The following is a 14,462-nucleotide window of genomic DNA, read 5'->3' as shown; positions in this document are numbered from 1 at the left end:
ACCAACAGTGACCCCCCACCTGGAGCTCACGTCCATGGACTTTATTTAATGTGATTTTAGCCATCAAAGATTCACTTTACAGTTCACACTTGGTGTTGATGAGAGCCAACAAGTCCTCATAGAAAACTGACAAAAGGCTTCTTTGTCAGCGGCCTCCAAAACAACACATCTGAGTGTTTTCTGATCTGATGCCTCAGTGGTTCATGTCTGGTGAGGATGTGTCTGTTACACTATCTGGTTGGAGGAGCTCGTTCATGCAAACACATTCTTGTTCATGTTCAGCAACTCAAAGAGCTTTTTGATCAAATAGTCCAAGAAGTGAGGAGCTCCAGGGGCTAGACTCAGGAACTAAATTAGGAGCTTTAGTCTGTTCCTGTCAGCATTTTCACAGCACAAACAACTGTCAAATAAAGGCTTTAAACACAGAAGCTGTGCTGTGATGTCATTATTTACACTCACTTATTACTGATGCATTTTATGAGTCAGTTTTCCTGTTTGTTACAGTCGAGCAAACTGAGAGAGGTCAACCTAACAAACACAGACAGGAAACTAAAAGAAATGAGACTGAAGACTAAGATCAACTCCACTGTTCAACTTGAGAACAAAACTCACTGACTCATCCTGAATGTTCTGAGATGGTTCAAGTTAATACTATAGCAACACCATGTGACAGTGTTTTTATGTGTCTCACTTTATTTCTGTTTCTATGTTTTTATATGTTCATGAATAAATATGATATTTAGATATTTAGGAGAATGGTTTGACACACACACACAAATATGAAAATGTGAATTTACTCTCTGAGACAATAAATATATTTTATACTGAAATAAATGTTTTTCTTTATTGTTTATCAGGTCAAATGTGTTTACCAGCGTATAATAGGAACAACAATAATGCCAGTAATACTCCTCATTTACTGCTGTGTGTTTTTTATCCACTAGATGTCACTGTGGGTTTGTCATCAGTAAAATAAGAGGTCGGAGCATCATCGTGTCGTCATGGCGACCGTCATCAGCATCACGTGGATGTCCCTGCACTTCCTGTGAGCGACCACAGGGTGGTGGTGTTTCTCTGTGATGTTTAATGTCGGCACCAGCAGCAAACACAGAAATCCAGCATGTGATCAACTCCTTCCAGTGGTTCTGGTGCTCCTTCCAGGGAACAGCACCAGAACCACTGCTTCACATATGAGGAGCACAGCTGGACTTCAACTCTTCTGAAGCCTCCGCTGGCTTCGTCTTTACAAACTAACCCTCTGAACTTTATCTGACGTTCTGCTGGAGATCCCAAAGTTTACACAAATACCAAATGTGTCAGGCTGGATTTTGGGGAAATGTGTGTAAAATGATGCAGCAGACATGTTGAAATGTTCCATTTGATGGAGTCTTGGCTTTGAATCTTTCACTCAGTGAAACATCATGTAGCTTTAATGAAGAGACTGAACAACAGGAGACACAATAAAGATGTGACACTGTGTGTGGAAAAGGTTTGATGTGTCATAGAAATGAAATGATTGAGTGAAATGACAGAAATGTAAGGGGACGTTTAAGGCTTCAAATCACAGTGGAGGAGTTTTGTGGATGTGTACTTTAGTCTTTTCATCACAGCTGTTCAACAACAGGTAACAGTCTGTGCTACTAAATTCACCACCAACCTGAATGTGTTTGTGCTCACATCAATGTTTGTTTCTATTTCTATCACACAGCAGCTTCAGCCGAGCCGTCGATCGGCAGCGGCGGCCTTATCTGTGCGCCGCAGGGGCTGATGGGAGCTCTGAGGACCTGTCAGAAACCACGTGGCCCTCGTCTGATCTCGCAGCTCGTCCTCGTTTGGCCTCAGCTGCGTCAGAGCGCCACTTCTCCCCAGGTTCACCAGAGGAAACACCACTGCACAAAATGCTTTTCCTCCCAGCTGCTGCTCTGTGCTGTCTGTGTTCAGGTGAGTGTTTCCAGCCAATCAGGAGCCAACAAAGTCCACCTGGAACAAACACTGTCACACTGACCTTCATCTATCTGTCTGCTTCTCTACAGCGCTGGTTGCCATGGCAGCACAGCTGAGTCAGGACGATTTAACATTGACCAGGAGAGTTGGTGATAAAGTCTCCTTCAGCTGTCGAACTGACCAGTGTTACAACGGCTGGCCATATGTATACTGGTACCAGAAGAAAGACACAGAAACATTCACAAGGATTCTACGTATTAAGTTGAGTGGTTGTAGCATAGATACCACGTACAATCATCCTCAGCAAAATGATTTCTCAGTTGTGAATAATCAGAACGTCTGTCAGTTGAAGATCCAGACAGTTAAACTCCTTCATTCAGCCACCTACTACTGCTCCTGTTTGGTCGCCCACAGTGAGAAATGATGCGAGCAGCCTGAACAAAAACCAACAGATGAACAGACGTCAAACAGTGTTTGTGACAGGAAGAGAGCAGTAAACCACAGCCCAGGTTCACATATTTCACCTCCATCTCAGCCACAGTCACAAACACACTGAACTGAGGGATTTATTTCATATTATATTTATTTATATTTTGATCAGATATTCCAGCAGGTTTATTGTTGTTTCACACAGTGAGGAAAAAGGACACAAACACAAACACAATGATAAAATAAAGAGGAAAATAATTCAATGACAAACTCAAACATAATCCAGATGAATCAGTGAAACAACAAACATACTTCAGAATATTTCAATAAAATGATCTCAAACATAATCAAATGTTTACAGCCCAACGTCCTGCTGCTGAATAAAGTCCATCCGTCCCTCACAACACTAATGTCTCTGAATGAAAACACTTCCAGCAGCACTTGTTGTTTAACACTTTCAGCAGATTTCACCACATCATTTCACTTTATTACATTTTAAAAGACAAACTTGGACACACGTCAGCTCAGGACTTTGTCCTTTTAGCAGCGGCTTATTAGGACGCTCGTCTTGTTGGACACATTTCCATCAGTTTCCTGTGGATGTTTCTGCTTCCCAGAGGATGAACCCCAACATTTATGGTGACCTCCTGACCTTTCCTCTAGCGCCACCATCAGGACAAAAGTGTCTCCAGACCGACACTTCAGCATCTGGAAAGTTAATGACTTGATTTTTTTATCAACTGACTGAAAACTTTAAAGAATTAACAACATTTTTTTGTAACAATTGTAACATTTAAAGCTGCACAAATCAAGATTTTATATGAACAGAGGCTGAAATGACTTTGTGTCATCAAGGGCCGACAACAAACAAACAAACAAACAAACAAACAAACAAACATGGCCACAAAGCAGCAGCAGCAGCTCTGTTATTGGCTCAGGGGGTCTGTGCGTGTGCTTTGTGCTACTTGTTTAGCGGCTGAACGACAGTCTGTCACTGCCGCTGCTGCTCATCGCTCTGTGGCTCAGGGGCTGTGTGCTTTGTGTTCCTGAGTTATCAAGCTGCTGAAGAGCAGGCTCAGAGGCTGTGGACAGTGGGTCTCATTCATGAAACGTGAGCAGAACGAATTTGTGTGTAAACTGTTCGCAGACGGAAATTTACGTGCATCTCGCATTCATCAATATTTTAGTAGCTCCGATCTTTTCGTAGCTACTAACAAAATCTACACATGCTGCTGACCACGCGTAGTGCTTGTGTAAATTTAAGAATGCACATAAATAATGCTTGTCACTATTGGAAATTACAGTTTAAATTCATATTGCGCTCTGTTATGTACACAATACGCAGATGCCTTTGAAACACGTGATATAGCCTAAACATATGATAAAAATATAACACATTTAGTTAAAGTAGTTGGCAATTGGCAGGTTTAAGATCCAGATTAGGTTCATGATTGTGAATTATCTATGTAAATCGACTCAATAGATTACACGTTCTTTCTACATGTTGAATGATGATAATAAAAATATAGGCTCCAGTGGAGGCATGTCGCTGTCTCCGCCAGGTATAATTCCTGACAGAGAGGTCTCCCCAGTTATCCCCGCGATGCGCTCGTCTGCAGTTGATAGCTGCGACTGTGAGCCTCCTCCTTCTGTGGCTGATATATTTCTTTTGTGTGAGGTTATGCGTTTCTTTGCCTCCAGTTTCATGTCAAATCATTTACGCTTCACCTCGGACATGGTTCTTTGGACTACAGAGACAATATTGACGGCATCTGTCACCTCCCTCCAGGCCTTCGCTTTGCCTGTCCCTGTCACACCACTGCTAACAGATGGAAATAAAAAAAAATTTCTTAATTCCACTTCACCCAAAAGTATTTCTATCTCCGCTTCCGCAAAGTTCTTTTTTCTTTCTCTCCCTTTCTTCGTTTGCGCCATGACTGACAGGTCGACTGGATGCAGCTACACCTCCTTATATGGTGGTCATTGGCAATTCATGGGCGGGGATTTATGCTAATAGCTGATTACCGGGAGCGCGCTGTCACTTTACGATGGATTGGCATTCACGATCATACACACGTGTTTACGATCAGATCTGAGTTTCCCGCGGTGTTCATGAATCCGGAGTAGGTTTTTAGTAGCGTAGGCTTTTATGTGCAAATCTACGCACAAATTTACTAACGTTTCATGAATGAGACCCAGTGAACGCAGCACATCGTCATCGCTAACCATACCCAACCACCTCATGTCTCACTCACATAAGAGACCAGCTGACATTATCATCATGAACGTGAACAACAAACATGGCTATTGTTAGTACTCACCGCTGTCCAGCTAGCATGTTAGCATTGGGAACTTTGGCTGCACTTTCTCTGCCATTCTTGTGCCACTAGCTCGCTAACAGCTTTAGCAAACATCACCTCGCCCTGTGGAAGACTCCGGTCATACGCAGTGATGCAGAGTGCAAAGGTCAGAGTGCGAGCAGACAGACAGGTACGTATGTAGACAGACAGGTAGCCTGTCCAATCATTTCATACGGGTCAAATAGAACCATTGGACGGGCTTATTAGAGGCTGCAGCAGCCACAGATACTGGATTTATTGTCTGTTATTTGTCAGAGCGTTTGATTTATTGATTGCTGTCGGGATGTTCACATATTTTCTATAAATGTAACAAAAACTGCTTCTAGAATAACTGAGCGACCCGAGTTTGAACAGAGAGCATTCAGAATCCTGTCAAACTGACAGAATGGCAGGATTCAGAGGAGAAATGGTCCAGAGAGAGTCAGAGAAAACTTCTTCAAGCAAAGGTCCAGAAGATCATCATCTGTAACCTGCGTTATAGCAACAAGTGCTTCACACAACACAGCTCTGCGTCTGTCTGCAGACTTTTATTTAGTGAAGCTGTCTCTGACGACTAAAAGCCAGTCTGAGACTCTGTCTTTTGTCTTTTATCTTTTGTCTCTCGCTCGGTCACTGTCTCTGTCTCTACTCTTAATTTCCTGTCAGCGTCCTCTTCTGTCTCTTCACCTTTGTCATGATGTCCATGGAGGCGGCTGAGCCCGGTTCTGTTGCCCGTTCCGGCCCCGGACCTAAAACCCTCCTCCTCCTGGCGGTCTGAAGCTGCTGTGACAGCGGTGTAAACACCAACACTCCCCGGCGGTGCTCCGAGCAGAGTCAGCTAGCAGAGCTAAGTCGTAGCTAACGTTAGCATCAGGTGGAGGCAGAGCAGCCGGAGGACATCAGAGGGAAAACCACAAAACATTTTCTCCATAAAATATGATCCAGTTGGACGAAAGTCACTGATATGGTGCTGTGCGTGATGTGCTGCTGTAAAGAGTTACACACTGTGATGCTCCCCGCTCACCACAGTTACATAATGCAGAGACAAGTGATAGGAGGGCGGAGTGGCTGAGACAGAGACACCATTCACTCTGTTACAAATCACAGGGACATTACAATGATTTTGTAACCCACTCCTTCTGCACCCACTGCCTCCCTCTACACCCCCTGGGACTCTGCGCTGTGTTTCTGATGTGTGCTATCAAAGCAGGTTCTGGATTGTGGTTCTGACCTGATAGAACTTTACTGGCTCACAATAACAACTCTTGTCTGTGCTGCTGAACACCACAGTGGCTCCTGGCTCCAGAACCTGACAGGGTAGTGCAAAGTCAGCTTTAAATGGAAAAATACATTCAAGTACAAACAAAAACAAAAACTCTGAAAACAATTCAAATATTTTTAAAATAAAGATTTCTGTGAATGTAAATTGAGCTCTAGCATGCTAACCAGCTAGCTCTCATATCATTTCAGCTGGGACATGTTGACATGTATGTGAAGGCAGGTTTGCTCCTCAGCCTGATAAGTCAACTGAAGTGTATGGGCTGTCGTCCTCCAAAGGTGTCGGCGTGTAGTATGTTGATAAAAGATTCTGCGGAGGCAAGGCTGGGTGGATATGACAGAGCAATCTTTATTGAAACAGATCTCAAGCCAGCATCGGAACCAGAGTGTGGCCACTCCCTGGTATTCTCAAATCTCAGCAAAGTGATGCCCAAAATGCTTTGCCCTCTGCTCTATCAGAACTCCTCTCGGACCCTCAGTCTTAGGAGATCAACCAAATTCACCCCCGTTCTCTAGTGTGCGGGTCCTTTTTAGAGTCCATTCGCTCAGGCCCGCCTGTTTCCTCTAATTGTTTACTTTTTGGGAACTGAAGGCCCCTCTATCCTGTTGGAAAAGGATGGGTCTGCATAACATCTCTCTCTCAAGGGAATATGTGTATGTGGAGGTGTGTGCGTGACTATATTGATGTTAGTCTCTCTATACTTAAATGGAAATGTGTACATTGACTCAACCCTGAACCTCTTCCTATCCTTAGATGGAAAGGTATACATTGAACCTCTGAAATAGTCAGTCCTGGTGTGGGGCCTCTTCCTTTAGCTATTCTCTGACGCACACTACAGCACTAATGTGTTGTTATCCTGGACATGAGACCTCTACGTTGTCCCCTTCCCACATATACTTAAAGGGAAGCATCTGGTCCTGTCCCATCCTGTCCTGTCACTCAGAGCTCAGGAGGTATAAGAAACATTCAGACACTACACAACAAAATAAACTCACAAAATGTCCAGATAGAAAATATTTTGACACCTTTTCTCCTCATGAACAGAAAAACACAACTGTACACCTTCTGAATTCAAGTTTCTGTCACACTGATGTTCTCAGTGGAGAGTAGAGGAGCCAGATGCAGACACGGGACACACAGAAAGTCATAATCAACACAAATTAACTTCACGAGGAACAAAACAAGGCAGAAGAGTCGAGGTCTCAGGCAGATCGTCTGGAGGCTGGTGAGGAGGGGAAAGAGACCTCAGGTGGGCTGCCTCGGGGCAGGACACATGTGGAGCTGTAGGCCTCAGGACAATGGACAGAGCAGGTCTGGAGGGTGAAGGCCTGGACGCTGGCCACACAGATGGAGCCACACTGGAGGCTGGACTGGAAATCAGTGAGACTGGTGGAGCCGCTCTGCAGGAAGACCCTGAAGGCCCGTGGTGCTGGTGGAGCAGCTCTAGAGGACTGGTGGGACCGGTGGTAAAGGAGGGATCTCTACAGGGGCGGCCGGCCAATAGAGGGCGAGAGGGCGTCGCCCTCCTTGAGCCACAAAAAAAAAGAAAATAGTAAATGTAATTTATTATTATCATCATCTTCAGTATTATAATTTTCTTCATCAATGATTAAACTCTACCAGCTTTTACAACAGTGTGTCCTGTTTCTGAACACCTTATCAAACCAGTTGCAGCAGCAGCCATGTCTGTCCCTTTAGGGAGATTTCAGTCTGGTTGAAAATCGTCCAGACGCTCTGATCAACTTCCATCCTGAAGCTTTTAGGCTCAGCAATGCACCTCTATGGCTTCCTGGAGGCTTCACTAACACGTTTTCTTGGATGGTCCTCTTTCCAACCTGGAATGTTTTTCTTCTGACTTTGTTGATTTCATTTGCTTCATCAGCTCTTATTGTGGAAACAATGTGGCCACTACATAGAAGATGTGATGAATTTTATTGCTGAGATGGTTTCAACAACACGTTGACAGAGGTTTCCACTAAAATATTGCTCTACGGTCGGAGGCTCAAGTCTCTGATTATTCTGACACCACGGTCAAGTCAACATGGCTAACGTTACCACAACTCAGAGGAGGAAATCCATTGTGTTGTTGAGAGAATTACGGCTCAGTCGTCATAGTTATCAGGATGAACTGGCAATTAAACAATTAGAAACACCCAGAGCAAGTTTAACCGTCAAGAAGTATCTACTGAGGGAGGGAAGTCGTATCACCATGAATCTTTGCAGTAACATGGTCAGTGTTTTCCTCTTATATCTGATGTTTTTGGATTAATATTGCAGCTGCATTAATGTGTATGTGCCATTTTACTGCAGGTTGAGCTCATTTTAACTACTTGATGCACTGTTGGCTGGTTTAATCTACAGCAATGCATTATATCCTATAAGAGTTTATTGAGCTGAAGAAGGAGGAGACTGTTGTCAACACATAAAGGAAGACTTCATCTTTCAGTTCATCACAAACGTTCAACATCAACACATCTGGAGATTCATGGTTTTCACTGGACAGAAAGGATATGAAAAACTGTAATCTGAAAAGTTCAAAGTAACTAAAGCTGTCAGACAAATGTAGTGGAGTAAAAAGTCAAGTATTTGCCTCTGGGTAGAAGCATAAAGTAGCATCAAATGGAAATATTCAAGTAAAGAGAGTCAACTGAATTTAAATTGAACATTCCCAACACTGCATTTATATCTCCTCAACAGTTGAACTGTAAATAGGTTTATTAATTGCACATTATCAGGCCCAGTGCCACTGTCCTTTATTTGGCTCTAAGATGTAGTTACCTTTACATCTAAAGGTGTCTTGAGGGTGAACTCATGAATGGCGACCCATCTGTTGATGACCACTGTGTAATGTTCATCCAAACTGTACAAATAGTTCACTGCAACATGACAATATCAGCTGCCTTCATTTACCTAAGTCACCTTAGACATCATCACAACAGTTGCCCCCCTGAGAGGTTTGGCAGGAGCTGCCACTGGAGCTGGTGGAGCTGTCAGAGTCAGGAAAACAAGAGGTTACAGAACCACAGCCACAGGAGACTGATTCAGCACAGGAACTGGAGACAGCTGCAGCTCAGCTCAGACAGGTTGCTGCAGAACAGGAACAGAGGACTGCTGCAAGGCAGAGCAGGAGGCCGGCAGCTGGAGGTCTGGATGGGTATCAGGACCGCTGGTCCGGCTCTGGAGCAAGTCTGCTGACCCGCCGACAAGGAAGCAGGAACAGGTGTCAACTGGGCCACCAACTGAGGACCAGGAACTGGTGGACCTGCTGGTGGAGCTAGATAAAAAGTCAAAATCAACAAAGTCAATGAATGAAGTTCATCCTCTGGGGACCAAGAATGTCTGTAGAAAATGTCATGTCAGTCCATCCATCCATCCTTTGGTCCAGGTCCAATCCATGTGGACTAAAGTAGTGGAGCGACAGACATCAGCATCCATAGAGCAACACTGCTAGTGTGTCTAAAAAGACAATAAAAGAAGAGACAGTCATGTTGATATGAACATTAGAGAAACACATCATGGAGCTGAAATATGATCCTGCTTCACCATTTGGACTCGTTCACCTCAGCCGACACGTTCAACAGCACACAGGTTTTTGTATTACGCTGTCTCGCTGTGGGAGGACCTGGAGAATTCTACCTGATGTTTCTCTCTGGAACTAAACTGTTTGTATCAGGTGAGAATAAAGCTTCATTTTCCTTCAGTTGTTTTATTGAACAAGTTGAAAATGTGTTTTTAATGAGTTTCTGCTGCTTCAGGCTTTACATGTTAGTTTGTTCATAATTAGTAGAGAATTCTTGCAGCCATGCAGCTATTGTTACATAAAAAGGTTCATAACTCCTGAAAAGATGTTTAAATCTCACTGCAAAACTGAAGTTCTTCTTTATTTCTGCAGGAGATCAAACTGATTCATATAGAAAAAGTTTGATATTGACAATGTTACAAATATACAGTATTTGATCCTCTCAGTAATTCAGCACCATCTCTTGTTTTTATAAAACAACATCATATATGATATTAAACATCATTTAATATATGTCAGGAAATGTATCTGAAAAACATATAACTTTAAATATGTTGTATAGGATAATTAATAAGTCTTTATTAAATGGTCAAACTGACCTCATGACAATTGTATTTTATATGATGGTACATATGTCTTTTAGTGTGAGATATATTTATACATGAAGACAAACAGACACTGAATATGATAGTACAATGAATATAATAAATGCACATTATACTAAAATATAATATATAACATTATATTTAATAAAATGATATAGTATGATATACAATGGCACATGAAAATACATATTTTTCATGGTGATTGACTTTTAAATAATTGATATATAATAATAAATATATTAATTAATAATTTCGTGTATAATTTAAACAAAAAAAGAATAATGTCAAACCTAATTTCAAATACTTAAAAGTAAATGAATTAGCAGCGCTTGATGGTAAATATTGTGTACGACATGCTGTTTTCAATAAGACGTATTATATTATATTATATTATATTATATTATATTATATTATATTATATTATCAAATTTAATTTAATCACATGCGAAGTTCCTGTAAAGGATCAATAAATTCTTACCTTTCTTCATATTATATTACAAAGCAGTCGTTATTCACATTTGACATATCTGAACATATCATTGTAATTGTGTATAAATGTAAAAATACTGAAAAAACATTATGATATTATTGATGTACTGACTTGTTTTTCTTTAGCGGCTGGACTAAAGTACGCGGTGGTAAATCTGTCACATGTTAGACATGTTGTAATTACTTTTAAAAGTATTTCATGTGAAGGTCAATATATATTTTATTGTAAAATATATATTAACATAATAATTAAAGAAGCTTTTGTATTTTGCAAAAGAACATTTTCATAATTATATCATATTTTATATCATTAAACGAACAAAGTTTTACCTTCTTTTATATTAAATTACATCTTTTTTCACATTAGTCATATGAAAACATGTATTTGTAATTATGTATTAAGTGTAAATATTTATGAAAAACATGAAATTCAAGATGCATTTTTTAAAAAATATTTATAATATGTGGTGGATAATGTAAACATTAAAATAGCAGCGCGTACTAAACTTGAGGGTGAATATGTCCTTTATTATAATATGTCTTTTATCATGATACACATGAAGATTTTCCATTGTATGAAAATATGATGTTATATTATTATTAGTAATAGTCATAATAATGATGAATGTGCACATTGAAAGAAAGAAGTGCTGAACACATAATGTTGTTTGTCCCCATATAACATATGATGACATGACATGATGAGTGTGTTTGATGTGCAGGTGAATCCAGTCTATGTGTTGGACTTTGTGCTGTATTGATGAGTAGTTTAGTGATCAGAGTCCATGTAGTTTCCAGGATCACACTGAATGCAGTGCAGTGCTGTAAGCTGCTGTTGACTGTGTCAATGTGTGTCTGTGCTGCTTGTTGCTGCTGTCAAACTTCAGGTGAGCAGGTAGTGAAGCCCGTGGTGAGCGTGTACCCAGCAGCATCCAGAGCCCACCTGGAGGGGAACAGCTCCCTGCTGTGTGTGGCCTCAGCCATGTTTCCTCCTCTGGTCCGGTTCTCCTGGAACAGACGAAAGGAGAATGAGGAGGAGTGGCTCCCTGCTGAGGGAGAGCAGCTGGAGCTCAGAGAGTCGGGACGCATCGCCGCCATCTTGCTGGTTGACGGGGACGCTCTCTACACGTATAAATACCGCTGCTCCGTCCAGCACGAGGGGGGCACAGTGGAGGCCCAAACAGAACAAGGTAACGAAGGCTTGGTGACTGTGTTCAGCAGTGATTCAGCTTCATGTGGAGACGCTGTCAAAGAGAGCAGAGGAGCAGAGGACTGACATTTCTTTTGGCCTCCTCTTCTGTTTCAGAGGTTCCAGCTCCAGCAGCCTCCTGTCCTCCAGAGAGAGAGCCAGCAGACCTGCCAGCTCTGCAGCAAGCCGACTGTAAGATCTTGATAAAGTAGAAACTCAAATCCTGTTCAGGGCCCCCAAAAAGCTTGTTGGGGCCCTGACTTGTTGTATTTAATAAGGGCCTTTGAGCTTTCATTCAAATTGTAGCTGACCCCTGTCTTCATGTAAAGACGGTTGTCCCGTCTGGAAAAGTCCAAGTTCTACTGATGAAAATGTGATGATATTCTCATGAAATTAACAGTCTGTCTGTCTGTGTGTCTGTCAGTGTCCTTCCAGTCTCAGTGCAGGGTGAAGCTGCTCTGTGTGCTCTACACAGTGCTGATAGTGAAGAGTCTGGTGTACTGCTGTGGACTCTCTCTGCTGATGATCCTCTGAAACAAGGGACCGTCCACAAACTGCTCACATGCTGACTGACTGTTTTCTGCTCGCCTTTTCTCAACATCAAATCTCATCAGTTCATCTCATTGATCACTTTGATCAGCAGTCACAAATGTATATTTTCATGTTTTGTGGTTGGTTGTAAAATGTGTCTTTTTATGCACAGGTTAGATACAGTCATCCTACATATATAAATACATACATACACATATATTTGCAGTGATTGAGTATAAATTCTGTGGTATAGTGTTATTTTCATCCTCTAGTTTATTTCCACTTTGAATTGTGACTTGTATAATAATAGAGGACGAAGCTGAATCATTAGCTGTCTGCTGGATATTTGATTGTTTTAGTATTTTTCTCTTCTTGTCTTTCTTTTTAATACATTATGCAGAGTGTGGCAGCTTTGTTAAACTCTTTCAGTGTAACATTCTCAATAAAGTGAAAAATCACAGTGTGTTTTAGAAACAGCCTTGTTTTTATGGATTTCAGTTTGGCTTCAGAGCAACAGTCAGAAACAGAATCAACTTCATGGGCCATGTATGTTGACACCTACAAGTCATTTGACTCTGGTTGTAAGTAGCTCTCAATATACTTTCACACAGCAGCAAGAACAAATGTACAGGAAGATGTGAATATAAGCATACAGCTAAACAAGGACAACAAAGCTAAAGAAAGAGAAGCAAACAGAAACATATAGCTATTATATACAAGTCAGTAGATGAGGCTGTGCCACCAGGTTCAGTGCTGAGCCCCTTTTATAATTGTGTCAGTGTGGATGTAAAACTCTACGCTGATGACACTGTTGTTTACACACATGAACAAACAGCAGAGCGAGCTGCTTTGAGAAGAATCAATAAAACAGTATCAACAGATCTCCTTTTATTTCAGCTTCCCAGCTCCCAGGTTTGTCTCCCAGGTGAATAAGACAGGTGAAAGCTGAGACAGTGAGTACTGAGCGCTGAAATCAAACTGAAGTTCCTGGAATTATTCTTTAACTGGAGTCCGTGGTTGTAACTCTCATTGTGTTGTTCATGTGAACAAGTGCAGCTAACGGTGAGAAGGCTGCAGAGCAGAAACCCACACAGCCCGTCTGCTGCAGCAAGGAAGTGCTGGTTGGCTCTCAACAGTTTTTTATGAGTCCTAATAACCACTGAGAACAGATTCACATCTGCTGTTACACTCATCAACTCCTCTCCCTCTCTGGTCTGGTTTGTCTTTTCTTTTGTTGTCTGGAAGCCTTTTTTCCAATGAGCCCTCCACCCACACAAAGTTGAACTGAGCCCAGAGACCAACAGTGACCCCCCACCTGGAGCTCACGTCCATAAATATAATCAGGTAATATCGCTATTGGTACTTTTTCTTCTCATTCATAATATAACGACAAACGGCAGCTGTTTTGCTTATTTGATGTTTCTGTAAATATTTTCTGAGATGAAGCTCTAGTGAACGTTCAGTCAGTGAAAGCAGGTCATTGCCGTGTTGGGTCCCACAGTTGAAGTCGTTCAAAATGGACTTTAAGCTGAACTTGCCAGCTGCAGTTCCAGCAGGTCCAAAGAACTTCTCCTCACAGCAGTGACGCGAGGTCCTGCTAGTATTCCAGCTCAGTTAGCACCAGCAGCTGCAATGCACAGCTTGCCAGCTACCACCACAAGCCAAAGAACACAAAGCAAGTTGCTATCCCTGCAAAGGAAAGGAGCGACCAGTTTCCTCTAACTACCGTCTTTCATCGGACATTGCACAGCAAGAACAGAACTTTTCAACACTGGGATTACAACATTCTCCTGCCTGGTTCGTCAGCCAAAGAACCACCAGCACTTTTTCTTCAAAGACTGGTAATGTTGAATTGGGCCTAGATAGCACACAGCATAGCATAGCAACTAACCATCTTCTCTGACCTGGCACAATCAGAAAACCTCTGACCATTACTAGCTGTCATGGTTATTTTGGTTGTAGTTGATAAGTTAAGTATTAATCAGTTACAAACTGAAAGTTTAGTACCTTTTTTATGAGACTGATTTATTGAATTGGCTATCTTTTCCCTTCTGGAAGGGTGGTGCTCCCGAGGCAATCTAATGTAAAATTGGATCTCATTATTTATCATAATTAAAAGGAGCACAGGGAACAGCGT

At 41.8% G+C, this 14,462-nt stretch overlaps 1 protein-coding gene across 1 annotated transcript; it reads left to right on the top strand.

Moving 5' to 3' along the window:
• The first annotated feature begins 1,898 nt into the window (after positions 1–1,898).
• On the top strand, positions 1,899–12,785 carry LOC141016668 (immunoglobulin lambda-1 light chain-like). The gene is made up of 7 exons (XM_073491170.1): positions 1,899–1,941; positions 2,034–2,347; positions 7,181–7,184; positions 9,620–9,664; positions 11,493–11,795; positions 11,912–11,986; positions 12,219–12,785. Exons 1-7 carry the CDS (start codon positions 1,899–1,901, stop codon positions 12,326–12,328), a joined length of 894 nt encoding a protein of 297 aa, XP_073347271.1. The 3' UTR covers positions 12,329–12,785.
• The last annotated feature ends 1,677 nt before the right edge of the window (positions 12,786–14,462 follow it).

The sequence above is a fragment of the Pagrus major genome, chromosome 21, assembly GCF_040436345.1.
Source record: "Pagrus major chromosome 21, Pma_NU_1.0".
Classification (NCBI taxonomy): Eukaryota; Metazoa; Chordata; class Actinopteri; order Spariformes; family Sparidae; genus Pagrus; species Pagrus major.
This window is presented reverse-complemented; position numbering and strand designations above follow the sequence as displayed.